This window comes from Sorex fumeus, unplaced genomic scaffold (genome assembly GCF_029834395.1).
Source record: "Sorex fumeus unplaced genomic scaffold, SorFum_2.1 ptg000093l, whole genome shotgun sequence".
NCBI lineage: Eukaryota > Metazoa > Chordata > Mammalia > Eulipotyphla > Soricidae > Sorex > Sorex fumeus.
This window is the reverse complement of record NW_026606150.1, coordinates 3,922,632-3,942,988: the sequence shown is the minus strand read 5'-3', so window position 1 is coordinate 3,942,988 and position 20,357 is coordinate 3,922,632. Positions and strand designations below refer to the sequence as shown.

At 62.8% G+C, this 20,357-nt stretch overlaps 2 protein-coding genes across 2 annotated transcripts in view; both read right to left on the bottom strand.

Moving 5' to 3' along the window:
• The window catches only part of PRDX5 (peroxiredoxin 5), a 136,148-nt gene that overhangs the window by 104,933 nt on the left and 10,858 nt on the right, over positions 1–20,357 (bottom strand). The window lies entirely within an intron of this gene.
• On the bottom strand, positions 1,031–17,611 carry CCDC88B (coiled-coil domain containing 88B). The gene is made up of 28 exons (XM_056131562.1): positions 17,526–17,611; positions 16,728–16,827; positions 16,409–16,554; positions 16,143–16,254; positions 15,990–16,059; positions 15,855–15,913; positions 15,602–15,685; positions 15,368–15,511; positions 15,021–15,166; positions 14,805–14,886; positions 14,536–14,694; positions 13,520–13,666; positions 13,196–13,304; positions 12,929–13,065; positions 11,651–12,856; positions 7,743–7,870; positions 7,544–7,661; positions 6,687–6,782; positions 6,463–6,603; positions 5,566–5,822; positions 4,960–5,103; positions 4,696–4,882; positions 4,444–4,589; positions 4,243–4,341; positions 3,928–4,094; positions 3,333–3,539; positions 3,173–3,242; positions 1,031–1,177 (listed from the first exon to the last, which is right to left on the bottom strand). Exons 1-28 carry the CDS (start codon positions 17,534–17,536, stop codon positions 1,099–1,101), a joined length of 4,551 nt encoding a protein of 1,516 aa, XP_055987537.1. The 5' UTR covers positions 17,537–17,611; the 3' UTR covers positions 1,031–1,098.

Sequence of the window (20,357 nt, the reverse complement as noted above, 5' to 3'; positions counted from 1 at the left end):
TGGCTCAGGCTTGCTCCCCGCGAGGCAGCATCCAGCCAGAGCCTCATAAGGGGGTGTCTCAGCTGCACAGTGCCCCCCCCCCAACAACTAAAGGGCTGAGGAGATGCAAGTGGAAGCGGCTCTCAGTTGCCACCCCCCCCACACACACACACTCAGTGGCTGGGGGGGTCCCTTCAAACCCCACTAGCCCCTGCAGTCTAGGCTCAGCAGAGGAGGGCAGGGTGAGGGGGGCTATGTCCCCCAGGTGGGCGGCACAAGCCCGTGAGTCAGGCCATGTGGGGCACCCTCCCAGCTCGGCCCCCTAGATGGGGCCACCTCACCTGAGCCCCGGCAGCCGCGCCCTGCTCTACCGGGGCGGCCCAGAGCTCTGACTCACCTCCTCCGCCCAGAGTAATTGCCCCCTTCCTGGGCGGCACCCCGAATCCCAAGCCTGACAGGAGACCCCAGCTCCTTCCCACCTCCTGGGACAGCCCCGTGGCCTGGCCTGATGCTGGGTGACAGCTCCCCAGGGAGGGCTCCAGCCCTAAATGCAGAGGGACAGGGTGGGGTAGAGGCCAAGAGAAGGGACGAGGGAAGGGGTGACCTTATTGCCCTGTGGCTTAGTCCAGACTCGGGCCCTTTGATGAGACGCTGCCGGTAGCACAGCGCCCCCTGCCACGTCCAGGCAAGACCCCCTCTTGGCACAAAGCCTGCTGCAGGCCAGAAGGCCAATGGCCGCCCCACCCCACCCCGTGGAAGCCAGCAGTAGGCAGGAGTCGGGGTGCTGTGCAGCTTTATTTTCACGCCCCCCACACACACACAGCTGAGGTCAGGGCTGAGCCCGGGCCCCAGACCGCAGGGAATAGTCCTCAGCTCCCCGCCAGGACCAGGTATCCCCCGAGACAGCCTCTTGCGCGAGGGGCGCACTGCCCGCGCCCCAGGACGGCGCTGCTCGCACGGGGCCACCCTCCCCACTGTTCACCGAGTGGGCCCAGCTCCTGCGGGGGGGCCTCGGGCAGGGCTCCCAGTCCAGACACTCGCTCCAGGGGCCCTCAGACCCCCAGTTCCTGGACTGCCAGGATCCTCCCGGGAAGCTGCAGCGACGAGTGGGTGGCAGTGTCACGGTCGCAGGCCACGCCGAGGTGTCACTGGCTGAGGGACGGGGCGAGAGGACACTTCTCCGGGTCCTGCGGGAGGGCTAGAGGGAAAGGCTGGCTCAGGCCCCCTCCCCGGGGGGGCAGTGATCGGGGCTGGGGGCCTCCTCCACAGCCACACAGTCGCCTTGGCCACCCGCCACTGGCCTTTGCTGCAAATCCCCCCGAGACCCCCAGACACCCCAGTGACCCACTCCCCAAGTTCTCTTCCAGTGGCCTCTCCTGAGTGTCCCGCTAAAGCTGCCCTCCCAGCACCCCTCATCTCCCTCCCTCTCTCCCTTCCTCCCTCCCCTTCACCCCAGAGCACCGCCCCCTCCCCACAGGCTCCCAGGGCACCAGAGGGTGGGTAGAAACACCCCAGGACCGGGCTGGAGCGATAGCACAGCGGGGAGGGCGTTTGCCTTGCACGCAGCCGACCCGGGTTCGATTCCCAGCATCCCATATGGCCCCCTGAGCACTGCCAGGGGTAACTCCTGAGTGCAGAGCCAGGAGTAACCCCTGAGCATCACTGGGTGTGACCCAAAAGAGAAAAAAAAAGAAAGAAACAGCCCATGACCCCACATGAAGATCAAACCATGAATAATCTTTCACCTAAAAGGACAGAGAGAGAGGAAGAGGAAGACGGAGGGAGGGACGGAGAGAAGAAAAGTGTCATTCATAGAATGACTGCACTGCACTTATTTGTGGTATATTAAAAAATATATAAATAGTATGAGACTAACAAGGGCCAGGAGGACCGCTCCAAGGTCAGAAGCTTGCCACAAGTGTGTGGGGAGCAGAAGACAGTTAGGATAGAGAAGGGACCACTAAGACAATGATAGTTGGAAATGATCCCTGGACAAGAACTGAGTGCTGAAAGGAGGTTGAGGGACATCCATGAAAACCTCTCAGCATCTGTAGTGCAGTTACATAAAGCCCCAAAGGAGAGAGGGAGACAGAGACAGAGACAGAGAAGAAAAGTGCCTGCCACTGAGGCAGGCCTTGTGGGAGAGGGGGCACAGGAAGGGAACTGGGGATTTAGGCGGTGGGAAACGTACACAGTGAAGGGACGGGCGTTGGGACAGTGTATGACTGCTGAAACCCAATCATGAACAACTTTCTAACTGCATATCTCAAAACGATTCGATTGAAAAATAAATTAATTAGCAACAAAAAAGTGTCTGCCATAGAGGCAGGCTGGGGGATGGTTGGAGGAAACTGGGGACATTGGTGGTGGGAAATGTCCACTGGTGAAGGGAGGACTGTTGGAACACTGTATGACTGAAACCCAATCATGAACAACTTTGTAACTGTATCTCACAGAAATTCAGTAAAAAAAATAAATAAAATAATAAAAATAAATAAAATATGCACTGTAGCACTGTCCTCCCGTTCATTGATTTGCTCGAGTGGGCACCAATAACATCTACATTGTGAGACTTGTTGTTACTGTTACTGTTTTTGGCATATCGAATACACCACAGGGAGCTTGCCAGGCTCTCCAAGAGGGACGGAGGAATCAAACCCGGGTCGGCCGCGTGCAAGGCAAACGCCCTACCCGCTGTGCTATCGCTCCAGCCCAAATAAAATATAGACCAAAAAAAAGAAAATCAAATCCTTAAGAGGGCTCAATCGGAGTTCGGCTGTTGTGCTGGGGGGTCTAACTAGGCTGGTGAGTGCAGCCGCGCCCATCCTGGGGGCTCATCAGCCAGCACCCAGCTCCCAGGTCCTGTCAGATCCACTCTCAGGTCCTGTCAGGTCCGCCAGGCTAAGCACAGTGTCACTGATGCTCGTAAGGCCTGGACCACATGAACAGGACAGCAGGGAAGGCGTCGTCCCGCACACGGTTGACCAGGCTCAACCCTGGCACTATACAGTCCCCCAAGCCTGCCAGGCGCCACCCTGGACACAGAGGCAGGAAAAAGTCCCGAGCACCAACGGGTGTGGTCCCCCAAACAAGAAAACCCAAGGGGCTGCCAGGACCCACCCACTGTGCATGAGCTCTCTCTGCAGCCGCTTGGCGCCCCCTCCCCGCCCCCATGGCTCAGTGCCCCACTCACCCTCTCCATCGGCATCTGTCTCGTGTTCCGACAGCGTTTCCACAGAGCCCCCCCCATCCCGCGCCAGCTCCTGGGGGCAGACACAGGCATGGAGGGCAGACACCAGGCAGGGAGCCCCACCCCGTGAGGAAATGGGGGGGCTCACGCTCGTGTCCCTCACCTTTGCCCTGGAAGCTGGGTGCGCCCAGAGGCCCCGGTCTTCGCTGTCGGAATCTCTGACGGGGGGTGTCCCCCGGGCTGAATGACTCAGAGCTTCGGCCCACCGGGAGCCGGGAGCTGAGCTTCCGCCGCTGCCCCCCGGCCAGAGTCTCGTCTCGCAGGCAGAGAGAGCTCTGGGCCCGGCGCATGGGTGCCGGGGAGGGGGACCCTGCCAAAGGCACCGGGGTGGGGGGGGGTGTGGGGGTCAGAGCCTGACCAGCGGATGAGGCAGTAGGGCGGGGGGAGGGGCTGGGAGTGGAGCTGGAGGGGTGTGGAGGGGGGGCTGGCCCCAGAGTCCCTGCCACCCATCACTCCCCGCGGCCCTGCTGCTGAGGTCTCGCGAGTGGCCTCTGTCACTAGGTCCCCTGCACAGCAGGTAGCGGGAAATGCCAGCCAAGAGGAAAGCAGAGCCAAGGGCAACTGGAAACATTGGGGGCGGGGGACCCCCAGGGGAGAGTATTTGAGGCGCAGGCAAGGAAGGGGACAGCGGGGGTCAGCCCGCAGGAAGGCTAACAGACAGGGGGTGGGACCATCCTGGTCACTGCACCCAGACCCACCTGTCCCATCTGCCTCCCGGCCCTCGGGCAGCTCCGCCTCTGGGAGGGCCCCCAGGCTCTCGGTGCTTCCAGCCCCATCGGCCCCCAGGCGCGGCCCCCCAGGGGGGCCCCCCTCCCGCCTGGGCCGCATCAGCCTCTTCACCTTGTCTGCCAGCCAGCTGCCCTTCCTGGGGGCAAGAGGGCACAAGAGGGGGTAAGGCCAGGGAGGCGGGAGGGCGAGGGCCCAGTGTGGGTGAGGGGTGGGGCCGGGAGAGACGAGGCCAGGCCAACCCCCGGGGGCCTGCGCGGTGGCGGTGGCGGGCGGGAGCCGCTCACTTGGTCCGGGGCAGGGGCCCAGGCTCCAGCACGCGGTACTGGTCCATGATTTTCTCCACCAGCTTCTGCTTCTCGCGGCGCAGGGCGTTGAGCTGGTCCCTGGGGGGTGGGCCCGGAGGGAGAGGGGCGGGCGTGAGGGGAGGCCCCAGCGCCCGGGTCTGCGCCCCGCTGAGCCCCCCGGGGCGGGGTCTCGGCGCTCACAGGTACTCGCGCTGCTCGCGGTGCAGGTGGTCGCGGCTCTCCAAGCTGCGCTCCAGCAGCGCGCGGTTCTCACGGCTCAGGGCCTGCACCTCGGCCAGGAGCTGCCGGTTCTCCTCTTCCTGGGCGCTGCGCAGCTCCGTCAGCAGCTGCCGGGGAGCAGGGCCGCGGGGAGTGGGGCTGTGAGGGCCCCTTGTGGGGGGGAGGGGAGCCGTCCTGCGCCTCCCGCCCCGCACCCGTCCGCCCGCCCCTCACCTCGCACTGCGTGGTCAGCCGGCAGGCGCTCAGGTCCAGCTGCTGGTTGGACTCACGCAGCCGCTGGCTCTGCGCCTCCAGCTGCGCCCGCTCCAGCTCCAGCCGCGCCAGGCGGCCCCGCAGCTCCCCGCGCTCGCCCTGCAGCTCCCCGCGCTCCCGGGACACCTCGGCCAGCAGCATCTGGGCCCTGTGGATGGCGGGCGACCGTGAACCCACTTCACAGATGGGAATGTGGAGGAAGGGCTGGGCGCCCCCTTCCCCCACCTGTCGTGCTCTGCCTGCAGTCTCCTCAGCTCCTCCTCCAGGCCCCGCTGCCGATGTCCGTCCTGCACCAGGCGCTCCCGCTCCGCCAGCAGGGCCACCTCTTGGGACTCCACACTGACCTTCTGGGCCTGCAGCTGCTCATGGCTGGGTGGACAAGGGGAAGAGGCGATGGCTTAGTGGTGCAAGCCCAGTGGTGTAAGTGGTCCTGGGGTCCAGTCATTCCCTGCTGGCCCATCTGCTGCCTCGACACGGCCAGGTATGGTCCCCTCTGCAGTGACATAACCACAGAGACACTGCAGGACCCCAGGGCCGGGCTCTGTCTGTATCCAGGCCCTCCAGCACTGCCTTAGGGCAGAACCCATGACTGGGACACACACCGTCCAGGATAGGTGAACATGGGCACAAGGGTGGGCAAGGGCCAGAGAGGGTTCAGGGGGCTGCCGGCTCCTCAGAACACGGTCCCGTCAGCATTGCTAAGAGCAGCCCTGAGTAGAGAATCAGCAGCAGTTCACCATCCCCCCCAAAAAAAAATTTTAAAAATATGGGCATGCTACCCCAGGTGTGCGCACAGCAGCTCGGGGGCCGCGTCTGGGGGCGCAGACCCACCGGCCCTGCAGCTCCCGGTGGGCCAGCTCCAGAGCCCGCATGTTGGCCTTGAGGTCCCGGTGGCGGACCAGGAGCCCCTCGAGCTCGGCCTCCTGTCGCCGCTGCAGCTGGGCCAGCGCCTCGTGGTCCTGCAGCAGGGCCTGCTGCTGCCCCCGGGTCTCCTCCTGGGACTGCCGGGCGGCCCGCACCTCCTCCTCCAGCACCCCCAGTTTCCGGTGCAGCTCCTGGCCCTGCTTCTCCAGGGCACACTTCTCAGCCTAGGGCAGAGGAAGAGGCTGCAGGCAGGGATGGTGGTGAAGGGGGCAGAATCCGGAACGGGGGAAAGGCTGGGGCTGGGGGGGGAATTCACAAGTGGCCAAGGGCATATCCGAAAACAGGGATGGATGCAGAGGGAGCCCCAGCATGAGTGGGGTGCAAGGAGAGGCTGGGGAGGGGCAGGCCAGAGGCACCAGGCAGGGAAGGCCGGAGCGGGCTGAGATGGGAGTAGGGAACAGCGTGGGGTTAAGGGTTGGCCAGAGAGGACAGGACTGAAATGGGGGCAAGGCGTGGCGGGGGGAACAGCCTCAGCAGTGGGGACCAGAAGCAGGAAAGAGGCCAGCCGCGTGGGCAGAGGTGAGGAAAAGGGGAATGGAACCCATTCTGGGTTCAGAGGGCACCAATCCAGGCGACTAAAAAGAATAGGTCGAGGGAATTGGCTAGGAGTTGGGGAAGGGGCCAAGAGTAGCGAAGGTGGAGGGACAAGGGAAGGGGCGGGACCCTTGCAAGGGGCGGGGACTATATAGGTGGGCGTGGTCGTGTGTGGGCGGGGCCTACTGGGGCCTCCCCAGGCCAGTAGGGCGGGGCCGGAACCAGCGGGGCGGAGCCGTGAGGGGGCGGGGCCCGGGCGGGAGCACCCACCTGCAGGCGGCTGCTGTGCTCCTGGGCCCGCTGGCTCTGCAGCAGCAAGTCCTGGGCCCGGCCCTGCAAGGTCCCCAGCTGTCCCTCCAGACGCTGCAGCTGCCCCTGCAGCGCCGCCTTCTCAGCCACCAGCGTGGCATTCTGCCCGAGGGGGTTGGGGAGATGGGCGGTCAGTCGTCGTAGAAGAGGATGAGTGGAGGGTCCCCCCACCGACCCCGACTCACACTGCGCTCCACCTCGATGAGCCGCCCACTGTGGACCTCCGGGATCACCCGCTCAGCGCAGTCCTCCGGCTGCAGCCCCCTCGAGCCCTGGCGCAGCTAGGAGGAGAGAGGGAGGGTGGCACACTTAGGGGGAGGGGCAACTGAGACATTAGCCAGAGTGCGTTTACTGGGGCAGCACTAGCACTGCCCACATCCCTCCATCACCTCCCTGAGGCCCTTTTCCCTGCATCCCTGCTGGCTTCTGCAGCAGAGCCAGCCTGACTTCCGGGCTCCAGCCTTCTGTGGCCCCTGCTACACCGTGTCTTCATATTCCTCCCAGGGAACTGCTCACAGTGCCCGCTTGGAGGGCCTGGGGAGCCAGGTAAGAACCGCCTGTTTTGGGGCTGGAGTGACAGCACAGTGGATAGGGTGTTTGCCTTGCACGCGGCCGATCCAGGTTCGATTCCCAAATGGTTGCCCCGAGCACCACCAGGAGTGATTCCTGAGTGCAGAGGCAGTAGGAACCCCTGAGCATCGCCGGGTGTGACCCAAAAAGAAAAAAAAAAGCACATGTTTTGGGGCTGGAGCGATAGCACAGCAGGTAAGGCATTTGCCTTGCACGCGGCCGACCCAGGTTCAATTCCCAGCATCCCATATGGTCACCCCGAGCACCGCCAGCAGTAGTTCCTGAGTGCAGAGCCAGGAGTAACCCCTGTGCATGGCCAGGTGTGGCCCAAATTGCCAAAAAAAAAAAAAAAGTGCCTATTTTCTTGCCTCTTTCCCAGGTGAGCTCCTGGGGACAGCCGCCCAGTCCTGGGCCCCATCGCCCCACACTCAGTTCCAGCAGACACACAGCTGGACGGAGCCCGGGCCCTCACCTGGAACAGCTCCTCCTCCAGCTGCAGTGCCCTGTTCTTCAGTTCCCGGAGCGCCTCCTCCTTGCTGGTCGCTGCTGCCTGCAGTTCAGCTTCCAACCGCTGTTCTAGGCCCTGGTACCTGCCAGGTAAAGCCTTGGCACCAACCCCTGCCCCTCAGCCCCCAATCTGCCCGTCCGAGCCCCTCGGGCACCATCCCCACCTCTGGTGTTGGCACTCTTGTTGTTGCAGAAATTCCTGGCGCTCCAGAGCCGCTTGCTTTAGTTCACCCTGCAGCCGCTCCAGCCGAGCCCCCAGCTCCTGGCCCCGGAGCATAGCCTTCTCCAGCTCCTGCGGGCAGACGGGGCAGGTTCAGGGCCAGCAGGAGGCCCCCCCACCCTCACCCCAGGGTTCAGAGAGTCAGGATTGCTGCTGGCTTTCAAGCCTCAACTTCTCCATCTGTAAAATGGGGGCAAAGGCTGGTGGCCTTGTGCGTGGTTCTCAAAGGATTGGGGTTGGCAGCCGGGACGGCTGGCTGCAAAGGAGGCCCCCCCCCCCCCACATGGTCTTCACCTCTCTGAGCCCATAGCTCCTCACGTGTCCAGGGAAGGCTGGGTGCCCGCCACATGTGCAGGCCAGGCGGCCCATGCAAGAGCAGGAGGGAGGTGTAGTCACAGCCACGAGGCCACAGAAGACACAGTTGCTCTGTGAAGGCCAGTGGGGCTGCTTATTGGAGAAGGGCCAGGTATCTTGTGGCAGTTGGAACAAACCATTGCAGAAGTGGGCAGGAGGCTGCCCCCCCCCAGGGAGGCCAAACCATTCTGAGGTGCAGGGTAGGGGGGAGCAGGGGTCCTGAGAGGATGAGCCACCTGTCCCCCTCACCAGCCTTCTTGCTGGTCTTCCAGGGTGAGGCATCCCATCTGAGCCACCCCAGGGCCACCCAGTGCCCCTGCCTCGCATTGGAAAACTACAAGTTCCAAGAGACTCCGATGCCTGTAGGAAGCCGAAAGAGTGGAAGGGTGCAAGAGAAGGGGTGTGGAGGAGGGTGACCCGACCCCGGCTTGGGCTCCAGTAACTCCCAGCGCCACCAGCCCAGGAGGGCCCAGCTCTCCTTCGTGCTCCTGCTCCACACCCGCTCAGGAGCAGAAACTGCAGGGCTGGAGCGACCAGACGGTGGGGAGGGCCCTTCCCCTACATGCAGCCATCCCGGGTTCAATCCCCGGCATCCCAGAGGGGTCCCCCCATGCACTACCAGGAGTAATTCCTGAGTGCAGAGCCAGGATAACCTCTGAACACCACCAGGGGTAGCCCCAAAACCAAAAGAAAAAAATTAATAGCAGAAACCGCTCTGACCAGGAAGTCTGAGAAAATTCCCCTCTGTGCTCAGTCTCCCCTGCCCTCTGCGCCCCCAGGTGGCTCTCCCAGCTGGCCAGCCCCGTGCTCAGCCCTGTCCTCACTTTCACTGCCCACCTGCCGGCATTCCCTCTCTTCTGCGTGCCAGGCTCGGCTCCAAGCTCCTGACTTGAGGTTCTTCCGGGAGCCTGTGAGTCAAACGCTCTCTGATTCCGGTTACAGGTGAGGAAACGTGAGACTCAGAGAGGTTATGTAACTTGCCCCAAGTCACACAGCTGCTAAGCAGGAGCAGAACCTGGATATCACCGATGACTTAGCTCAGTCACATGGAGAGAGCAGTGGCCCTGGGGCCAACCTCAGGGTCTGACTACTCCCAGGCCCGTTCTGCACTATACCTGGCACAGGTCCACCCTCCCTTAGCACATGTCGCCTCTTCTCTGAACCCCAGAGTCCTGGCCCAGGGGAGATTCAGTTTCCCAGGCCACTCCTCAGCTTCCTGAGACCTCTCGCCCCTCCTCCTGCCCCCTCTACTCAGGGACCGCACCCGAGGCTGCCTGTTGTGCTCAGGAAAACAGCTGCACCAGCCTGGAAGGAAGCCTGCTCAGTGGAAACCCTGCAGAATCAGTCTCCTGCACCCCTCACCCCCAAAACCACACTCCCTCCTCCCTGCCATCCTCCCCTCCTCCTCCGGGAAGCCTTCCAGGCCGCCCCTGCTGGCATCCTGAACCCCCACCACTCGGTCCTATCTCCAGCCCTGACTGTGACCTAGGTGCCTGCTGTTGAGGAGAGGCTTCAGAAGGGCTGGAGGGACCACAACGCAGGCGAGATGCTTGCCTTGCACGTGGCCAACCTGGGTTCCATCCTCATCACCCCGTAGGGTCCCCTGAGCAGCACCAGGAGTGATCCCTGAACACCACTGGGGATTCCCCCACCCACGCTCCCCCCCCAAAAAAAAAGTTTTAGTGATTAATAAAAGGGATTCCCATGGGGCTGGGGTGCAGCCCTTGCATGTAGAAAGTCAGAATTTGATCCCCGCACTGATTGGTACCCCAAGCACGGCAAGAGCAGTCTCATCCCTGAAAAGTGGGGGGGGCTTCCAGACATCTCTCTCCTTCCCAACCTTCCCTGGGGTCCCCTGAAGACCAAAGAGACGTCGGCTCACTCCCACTCCCACCTTTCCAACCCGGGGCCGCCTCCCCAGCCCCTGGCCCCTGAGCTGCTTTCAATCCTCCTACGCTGTCCGCTTAGAATGACACCCCTGCCCCACCAGTGGGACTCAAGATCATTCCTCTGAACCCCCCTGGATCCTCCTTCCAGAGAGGTCAGCGTTTGAACCCCTGCTTAGCACACACTAGGCAGCCCTTTAAAAAATAATTATGGCTCAACGGGACCCGGGAGCAGAGATCCTCTGCCTGCTCCCTGCAGTGTCCGGCGACCCAGGGGTCACACCCATAAGCCACCTCCGGCCAGCGCCAGATAATCTCATCAGCCACCCTCCAGAACTCACGACTGCTTTTTCCGGAAGGGAGCATAAAATGAGGCCCCCATAACCATGCCACCGGACTCTGCACCAAGCTGTTTTCACTCAGGGCGCCCCAGAGGGAGTCGGGTGAGAGCCCTCCCCTCCCCAAGGGACCCAGCCCTGGTAGCCAATCTCCACTACCCAACCACCGCCACGCTCCAGGCCACTTCCCACATGCTTGGGCTGAGCCTCACATATGAGTGAACATATTCCTGGACACATCATAAGACACTCTCTACCCATTTTCCATAATTACCACACCATATTTGATGGGGTTCTGAGAGTAGGCAACAAATCATAGAAGAAAGTGTGTATATATATATATATATACATATCTCAGAGAGCCCGGCAAGCTACCAAGAGTATCTCACCCGCACGGCAGTGCCTGGTAAGCTACCCATAGCATATCTGATATGCCAAAAACAGTAACAATAACGGGTCTCATTCCCCTGACTCTGAAAGAGCCTCCAATACAGCACTGTTGGGAAAAACGAGTAAGGAGAGGCTGCTAAAATCTCAGGGCTGGGATGAAAGGTGCCTGCTCGAGTAAACCAATAAACAACAGGATGACAGTGGTACAGTGATATAGTGATATATATACATATATGTGTGTATATACATATAGGTAAAGGTAAAGGCCCTCCCATTGATCATCGATTTGCTTGAGTGGGCCTAGTAACGTCTCCATTGGAGACTTTATTGTTACTGTGTTTGCCATATCGAATACCAAATACGTCACGGGGAGCTTGCCAGGCTCTGCCGTGCAGGCGAGATACTCTCGGTAGCTTGCTGGGCTCTCCGAGAGGGGCGGAGGAATCGAACTCGGGTCGGCCATGTTGGCTGCATGCAAGGCAAACGCCCTACCGCTGTGCTATCGCTCCAGCTTTACATATATATATATATATATATGTATGTATATATAGCTTTGGAGGCCACACTGATGATGCTCAGGTGTTACTCCTGGCTCTGCACTCAGGAATCACTCCTGAAGTGCTCAGGGGATCATCTAGGATGCCAGGAATTGAACCTGGGTTTGCTGCTTGCAAAGCAATTGCCCTCCCCACTGTATTGTTGCTTCAGCCCTGCCAGCCTCTTCACAGCATTTTCTCCCTGATCCTCCCCAAGACTCTGCAGCAGGAGGCACGCGGGGAGACCAGTAGCCAGAGAGGTAAGTGACTAGGGCTGGCGCCGGGGACCAAGTGTCCATGTCTCACACAGGCCCAGCCCTCCCTTCCCCTCCGAGAGCCCCCACGTACCTCGCTGACCGTCTGCCTCTCACGCCGCTCCCTTGCAGCCTCCTCCAGGTGCTGGCGGGCCTCCCTCTCCTGTGCCTGCAGCCTCTCCTCAGCCTCCTGGGCCTGAGCCCGCAGCCGGGGCCCCTCACGCTCCCAGTGCCTCCGCTCCCGGCCCGCAGCAGCCAGCGCCTCTGCCAAGGCCTCCCGCTCCCGAGAAGCGGCCTCCAGTTCCCGGCCGGCAGCCTCCACAGCCTCTCGCAGCCGGGCCAGTTCCCGGGCCTGGGCCTCTGCCTCTTGGTGGGCCTCGGCCTCCACCTTCCGGGCCTCAGCCAGCTCTTCAGACAGACGGGCGGCCTCCACGCCTCGGGCCTCCAGCCTCCGGGCTTGGGTCTCTAGTGCAGCTCGCAGGGCCTCAGCCTCGCTCTTTAGCTGGGCCACCTCCTCCCTGAGGGCCTCCCGTTCTGCATCTCCACCAGCAGGGCTCTCCCCCTGGCCTGGCCCCTCCCAGGCCTGTGGCTGGGGCTCCCCTTCCGACTTGTGCTGGGGTGTTGGCTGGTTGCCTTGGGCTTCCAGCCTCCGGGCTTGGGTCTCTAGTGCAGCTCGCAGGGCCTCGGCCTCGCTCCTTAGCTGGGCCACCTCCTCCCTGAGGGCCTCCCGTTCTGCATCTTCACCAGCAGGGCTCTCCCCCTGGCCTGGCCCCTCCCAGGCCTGCGTCTGGGGCTCCCCTTCTGACTTGTGCTGAGGACTTGGCAGGTTGGGGTCCCCCTCCCGCCGGGGCTCCTGCCCTCGAGCCTCTGAGGATGCCCCGGGTGGATCCTGCCCTGGGTCTCTAGGCCCCAAGGCCTCAGCCTCTCCTCCCCGAGACAACGGGCCCTGAACTTCGATCTCTGGACCCTGAAGGGGCTCCCTAGAAGCCGGGGGACCTGGGGAATCCCCAGGGCCGGCCTTCTCTAGGGACTCCTGTGTTTCTGGTGAAACCGAGTTCGGGGGTGCCAGGGCGGCCACTGGGAGGGGCCCCTCCAGCTCCCGCAGGTGAGAGTGGGGTGACGGGGGGCACTCAGCGAGTCCCTCAAGGGCAGAGTTCGCTGTTGGGGCAGCCAAGTCCAAGGCCTGAGAGCCTTCCTCCCTGGTTGGCGTCCCTGAACTCTGGGTGCTGTGGTCTGGGGTGAGGCCGATCTGGGGAGCAGCTTCCAGCCGGGGCACCTCCAAGTCGTCCAGCAGGGGGTGCTGAGGGCACACGAGAGGGTGGTAAGTCCTGGGAAGGCCCCCAGGAGCCCCTGCAGTGGGGACGCAGCTCACCGAGGCTCTGGATTGGCGCTGCAGCGCCTGCAACAGGCCTCGAAGCTCCTGGTTCTCCCGCTCCAGGGACCGCAGGCGGCTCCCCTCGGCCTCCCTCACTTCGTCGTGAAGGGAGGGGGCTGCCGCCAGAGGGGGCGCTGGGAAGAGAGAGACAGGGCTCAGGACCCCTCCCCGCCTTGGCACTGGCACCCCAGAGTCCCCCCCCCACCAGAGCCTCCGGGCAATGTTCCAGCCCCCTACCCGGAAACCCCCTGAGGTCCCGCTCACCCTCCCCGGGAGATCCAGGGGGAGGCTCAAGGCTCCGCTGAAGCTCCAGCTCCAGCTCCACGTTCTCTTCAGCCAACTGGTCAACCTGGTGGCGCAGAGAGCCCAGCTCCTGGCAGGCGGGACACGGGGTCACGGGAGATCGACCCCAGCCCCCCAGCCCCGCCCGAAAAGGCCAAGTTTGTGGCTAAAGTCATCGGGGGTTTCTGAGTGTGGCTCACAGGGTCAGTAGGGACCCTCGGGCCGGGGTCTCTGAGCAAGGCTCACATGGTCACTGGGGACCCTCTAGCCGGGGGCACTGGGCAGCCCGTCCAGCAGGGGCCTCACCGCCTGGGCCTCCCCCAGCCTCGTGCGCAGTAGCAGGTTCTCGCGCTGGGTCTCGTGCAGCCGCGCCGCGCGCTCCCGCGTGGCCTCCAGCTGCTCCTCCAGCAGGGCCTTGGAGGCCTCCAGCGCCTCCGACAGCAGCTGCTCCTCCTGGGGAGTTGCGGAGAACAGAGGGAACCGCTGCCTCCCCGCCCAGCAGGGGCCCGCCCAGGTGTGCCAGGCCTGGTCCAGGATGGCACAGACACAGACAGGCCAGTCCGGCCCCAGGGATGCTGTCAGTATCCCGACCACCTTCGCCTGACGTAGGCCCAGCTCCCAGGCGACCATCCCTCTCAGCAGCTCTGCCCCTGGTACCGCTGCCCTCTTCTCCATCCACCCCAGCCTGTGTCTCTAGTCCTGGCTCCCTCAGAACTGCCTTAGGGGGGACATCCCTAGACATTCAGTGGCTGGGGCGCTTTCGAGACCCCACCTCCCCAACATCTGACCCCCCTTCCCCTGGACCTGCCCTTCCCAACAGCGGCCACCGCTGCCCTCCAGCTGCCCTATCCTCCAGAGGGCCTTGCCCTGGAGACCACCTCACCCACTTCTGACAAGGATGACTGCTCCCTCAGAAGTTTAAGGTGCTGATCAAGGCTCCAAATCCAGCTCCTGGGCCACCCCACACCCGCCCTGTAGGCTCTGCCCCCAACCTAACCCACCTCCATAGGCCCCGCCCCTACGAGCCCACCTTCCAAGGCCCCGCCCCCACAGCCCACCTTCTAAGTCCCCGCCCCCAGCCCACCTCCCATAGGCTCACCTCCATAGGCCCCACCCCTACAAGCCCACTTTCTAAGGCCCCGCCCCTATGTAGCCACCTCCCATAGGCTCCGCCCCCACTAACCCGGCTCTCATAGGCCCCGCCCCCACACCACCCACGTTCTACAAGCCCCGCCCACGCAATCCACCTACTGTAAGCCCCGCCCACAGCCCCTAGGCCCCGCCCCCAAGGGCCAATCTCCCGCGGCCCCGCCCCGCCTCACCTGCAGCCGACCCTTGTAGGCCTCTGCCGCCTGCAGCCGCTCCCGGCAGCGTCGCAGCTCTTCCTGCAAGCGGGGCAGGCGGCCCGCCCGCTCCCGCAGCACCTCGGCCTCCTCTCGGTACAGCTCGGCCCGCTTCGCCTGCCCCGACAGCGTCTGGGCCTGGGCCAGACGGTGCAGAGCTGGGATCCGGGATGGGAAGGTTCGGGCAGGGAGAGGAGGGGCAGGGGGAGGGGAGGGGAGGCGGCAGTGGTAGGCCCTTCCCCGGGTACCTCTTGTCGGAGCTTCCGGATTTCGGCCTCCAAGCCCTGCACCTCCGCTTGGGAGTCTAACAGCACCTCGGCCTTTTCCTCCCTGGAGGGAAGCGACACTGAGGGGCCTGGGAACCTGCACCCCCAGTCCTTCCTTCCCAGGCCTGGTCCTGGAGGATCCACGGGGCCCTCTGCCCTGCCAGGCCCTCTGCCCAGCCCTGGCCCTTCCAAGCTCACAGCTCCTGCCGCAGGCGTCGAAGCTGCGCCTTGGCGTTGGCCAGCTGCAGGGCCAGATGGTGTGAGGGGCCTTCTGGGGGAGTCCTAGTGGGAGCCTCAGGCAATAAGGGGGCTGGCTCTCGCTCCAGCAGCAGTTCAGCCAGCTTCTGTCGGAGGCCAAAGGTCAGGGGTCAGGGTAACCCATCCCAAAGCCCCCACATCTGTCCCCAACCACCCCAAGATGAATCTATTATAGCCCTGTGGGCCCAAGACCCCTGGTGCACATCTGAACCCCAACCCTCCTCTCCCCCCACCCCTGCATCTGGGCCCACTTTTCCACCTAGACCAGGGGAACCCTGCACCCCTACCTGAGCCCCCAGGTCACGCTCCCGTGCCAGCCTCAGCAGCGCCCCCATCAGGCTCCGGGAGAGCAGCTCCAGTTCCGGGGCCGCCAACTCCCCGGGCTCGGGCCCGGCCAGCGCCAGCACCTCCCCGGTCCCAGGCTGGGTCACCTGGTGGGGATGGGGGCAGCAAGGGAAGCAGCTCAGGGAAAGACGGGGGACAGGGTGTCCCCCAGAGCAGAGCCATGAGCCTGCCTGTACCTCCTGGATGGCAGCGGCCAGCTCGCTCTGCACCTCCAGGCTGAGGCCCTGGATGTTCCGGATGAAGAGTTCCCGGTGCTCACACTGGGGGCAGATGGGGCAGGAGGGTGGGCAGGGGTCACAGAGGGCACACAGGAGGGAAGAGATGGGGGACAGGAGGGTGGGCAGGAGAGGATAGATGGGAGGACAGGAAGGGGCTGGAGAGGGGTGTAGCAGGGAGGGGTGCAGAGCCTCCCGCTCGCCCCCCCCTCACCTGCACTGCCGCCCCCAGGAGCAGCCGCAGGACATTCTCCAGCGCCTCCACCGCCTCCTCTGCAGGGCACAAGAACCACAGTTAGGGGGTGCAGGGGGCAGGGGACAGCCAGGAGGGGGTGGAGGGAGAGAGTACCTGAGAAGGGGTCAAGCCCCAAGTTCTGGAGGTCCGGGGGAGGCCGCAGGACCAGCAGCTGCAGCTCCTCCTGGGGTGCGCGAGTAGGCGTGAGATGCTGGCGGCGGGGGCCGCTTAGGGGGTCTCCCGGCTCCGCCCCCCTCGGCCCCGTACCTGGTAGAAGTCCCTCAGACGTCCCCACAGGTGACTGAGGTTCCGCACCCGCCGGGCTATGGGGTCTTCACGGCCCCTGATCATCCGAGGTCCCGCTCGGGAACTGGGGGCGCTGGGGGTGGGGGCGGGGTGACGGAGGATCCGCCCCTTCACAAGCCCCACCCCGCGCAGGCCCCGCCCACCCTCCGGGTGTGGGGGGCGGGGTGCCCGCCTCCCGCACCGTGTCACCGCACCTTGTCACCCATCCTAGCCCTAGTCCCGCTTACATGATGCCCAGCACCCGGAGGAGCAGCGCGCCGTCGCTGAGACGCAAGAAGCTCTTCTCCCAGCCGAGGGGCCCCTCTCCTTCCTCCGCCCCCTCTAGCTCCTCGGGTTCCTCCGCCTCCCCCACCAGGTGGGCCAGTCCCAAGGCCTGTGGGAGCAGAGCCGGGCCAGCAGGTCAACCCCCACGCCCGCTTGCCTCTGGCCTCCCTTTCCTGCCCACCCCCCCGCTGGAGACCCTCATCCCCCCAAGGGCCCCCGAACCCCCGCCCTCCGCCCGCCCCCACACCAGGCCACCCCCAGGCGGCTCCCGGGTGCCCTCACCCAACTGGCCAGGCTCCCTTTCAGGAAGTCCCTGAGTCTGGGCGCCTTGTCCCCATCCATGGCAGGGGTCAGGGCGCTGGTCCCGCGGCAGCAGCTACACCTGTCTGAAAGGAAGAGGAAGTCCCCAGGGGGGGGATCCCGGCGGCGGGCCACAGACACCCTGTGTAGCTTCCTCCTTCCGGTGGGGGCAGGCCTGTGCACCCCGAGCCGTCTCAGCCACCGCGTCACCCCACATCCACGGCACCTCCGGGAACAAGGCCGCAGCACCCCTGGACCACCTTCCCCCCACTTAGAATCACAGAACCTTGACCTCGGGCCTCCCGGCAGCCCTGAAGGGGCTCGGAGCCCCTCTGGGTGAGTTGGGACAGAGGGGACACCCCAGCACCTTTCACTTGCTCCGTTTTCTTCAAATATTTCCCAGACTTCCTCCAGCTCTGAGGTGGCCCAAGCTATTTGTTCCAGGATGATTTCCTCCCCTCCAGACATCCCCTGCCTTAACTCTGCCTGCTTGACTCAGAGGGCACAGAGCAGGGCTAAAGAGGGGATCCCCAGAAGACCCCCCCAAAAGCAACACAGGTGGGGCCAGAGAGACAGTGGGCAGGGCGCTTGCCTTGAATGTGTCTGATCTGGGCTCAATCCTCAGCACCCCATATGGTCCCTGAGCCCTGCCGGAATGATTCCTGAGAGCAGAGCCAGGAGTAAGGCCTTAGCATCGCCAGATGTGGCCCAAAAACAGAAAGAGAAAAAAAAAATAGAAAAGAAAATGGGGCCAGAGAGATAGTACGGCGGGGAGGGCACTTGCCTTGCATGCAGCCAACCCGGGTTCAATCCCTTGGGTCCCATAGGGTTCCCTGAGCACAGCCAGGAGTGATTCCTGAGTGCAGAGCCAGGAGTAAGCCCTGAGCATCACCGGGTGTGGTCCCCTAACCTCCACTGGAGAGAGAGAGAGAGAGAGAGAGAGAGAAACCAGAGAAACCGCGACTGCTACAGGCATCAGTGCCTCCACTCAGCTGGGGCGGTTGTGGCCACACCCACACCCCAAGGGGGCTCAGAGCTGAGATGGGACAGTGGGTGACAGGCACTCCGGGGTACCGGCAGCACAGCCGTGGGAAGCCCACTAAGCACCGGGATGGTGGCACGTGCAAACCTAGGACAGTGCCCAAGTCACCACAGTCCACTGCAGTGCCCGCTGCCCACACGGCAGCAGCAACCATCTCGGAGGAAAACCCCGGAAGCCAGGGCCACTCGTGCTGCAGCCACAGGACCCCAGGTGTGACCCCTGCATGGTGGGAGCCAGACTTCTCAGCTGTGCCCCAGAACAGATTTTCCAAGGCCCCTCTGCCTGCAAAGCTGGTTTGAGAAGCGGCTCCGGCCAGCCCCGGAGGGGCTCCCCGTGTGGCAAGAGGCCTGCTCGCTGGTGTTGAACTTCCTACCTCACTGGACCAGGGGATCTCAAATCCCACAGACGCCCCACTCTGTCGGCCTCTAAACGTGAAGGGGTTTTCTGAAGACCATAAACGAGTTATTTCTGCTTTTATGGGACCAGCGGGATTATATACGATGCACCCCGATGTCTGTGTCGAAAGTGCTCCTGCAGGGGCTGGAGCAATAGCACAGCGGGTAGGGCGTTTGCCTTGCACGCGGCCGACCCGGGTTCGATTCCCAGCATCCCATATGGTCCCCCGAGCACCGCCAGGAGTAATTCCTGAGTGCAGAGCCAGGGGTAACTCCTGAGCATCGCCGGGTGAGACCCAAAAAAAATAAACAAACAAAAAAGAAAAGAAAGTGCTCCTGCAGGCCGCTGAAACAGTCCCGGGAGGAAGGACCCGGGATGCAGGAGCGCATAGCCTGCCTTTGTTCTGTGCAGGCGCCGCTTACAGCCCTGGCACCTTGGCTTTGGTGAAGAAAATATGGGCCATATAATCATAACAATCATGACGGACTCGGGGCTCCCCAGGATCCAGTGGCTGCGAGCACTTTCCACAGAACTGACTCGCTTTGGGCAAGTCGGAGGGCTTTGTCTAGCGGGAGGGATCGGACAGGGTGAGGGGCTTGTCTTGTCCGTAGCCAAACCAGATTTGTTGCCCAGCACTTCATAGAGTCCCCAAGCAGAGGCAGGGGTAGCCCCAGCACTGCCCAGTGTGATCCAAAAGCACAAAGAAGAACACCGATCCAAGAGGAAATAGCCTCAGAGAGGTTGAGTAACTTGCCCCAGGTCACACAGCTGTCCCAGGTGACCTTGGAGTTTGCCAAGCGGCTCCAGGTGAGTTAGAGTGAATAGACCTGACCAGACCACGGATGGGAAACGCATGGTCGTTAGTGGGGGGAGTGCTCGGTCTCCCTCCCCAGGACACAGAAATCAGTGGGGTTAGGGGCTGGGGTGATAGAACAGCGGGTAGGGCGTTTGCTTTGCACGCGGCCAATCCGGGTTTGATCCCCAGCATCCCGTATGGTCCCCTGAGCACTGCCAGGAGTAACTCCTGAGTGCAGAGCCAGGAATAAGCCTTGTGCATCGCTTTGTGTGACCCAAAAAGCAAAAAAAAAAAAAAAAAATCAGTGGGGTTAGATAGACTTGCTCTAAAGCTTCATGGTTGGGTCTGGCACCACGTTGGCTCCGTGCTCCCTGGAGCACAAGCCTTTCTCCGTAGTGTCCTGGGTACCCGGGGGGCCCCGTGCAAATTGGCCTTTATTCCCCATGGGATCTCACAGGCCTCCAGCCTCCACCTACACCCAGAGCACCTCCCCGCCCCAGGCCTGCAGAGCTGGGGGGATGGGGGTTCACCTCCTCACCACGTGCAGGCCCCGCGCACCCCCAGCCTTGCTCAACTCTGAGTCACGCCCTTCCTGGCCCCAAGGCAGCGCCCGTGTCCGATTGCTCTCACTTCCGTTGTACGGACATGCCTGGCTGCACCCCCCGCGCCGCCGCCACGACCCGGTTCTGCTGAGTCAGGCACAGGTGGGGCATGGCGGGGTCACCCTCATCAGCTGCCCTGACATCTTGGAATCTCGGAACTCAGCTGGTCTCCAGGGACAGTCCCCTGAGGCTGGGAGCGGCTCCTTTCTCTAGCAAAGTTTGTCCTTGAGAGTCTCCCCCCCAGATAAACACCCGAGATAGAGCACTAGGGTAGGGCACTTGCCTTGCAGGCTGTCCACCCCGTTGGATTCCTGGCATTGCATAAGGGCCCCTGAGCACCCCCAGGAGGGATTTCTGAGCAGAGCCAGGAACAAGCCCTGAGCACTGTCAGTTGTAGCCTAAAACTCCCCCCCCCGCCCAAAAAAAATAAATGTCAAATAATAGTTGAAAATAATCACCCTGAACAAGAACTGAGTGTTAAAAGTAGGAATGGGATGTACAAGATAAACTTTCAGTATCTGTGTTGCAAACCACAATGTCCAAAAGGAGAAAGAGAGAGAGAGAGAGAGAGAGAGAGAGAGAGAGGAGAAAAGTGTCTGCCACAGAGAGGCAGGCGGGGGCGGGGATGATGTGAATGAGAGGAAAGTGGGGAACTGGCGCTAGGAAACCTTGGTGGAGGGACGGTGTTAGAAGACTGTATGACTGAAATCTGAAACCCGACCACAAACAGCTTTGTAAGGGTCTATCTCACAATGATTCAACTTAAAAAAAAATCT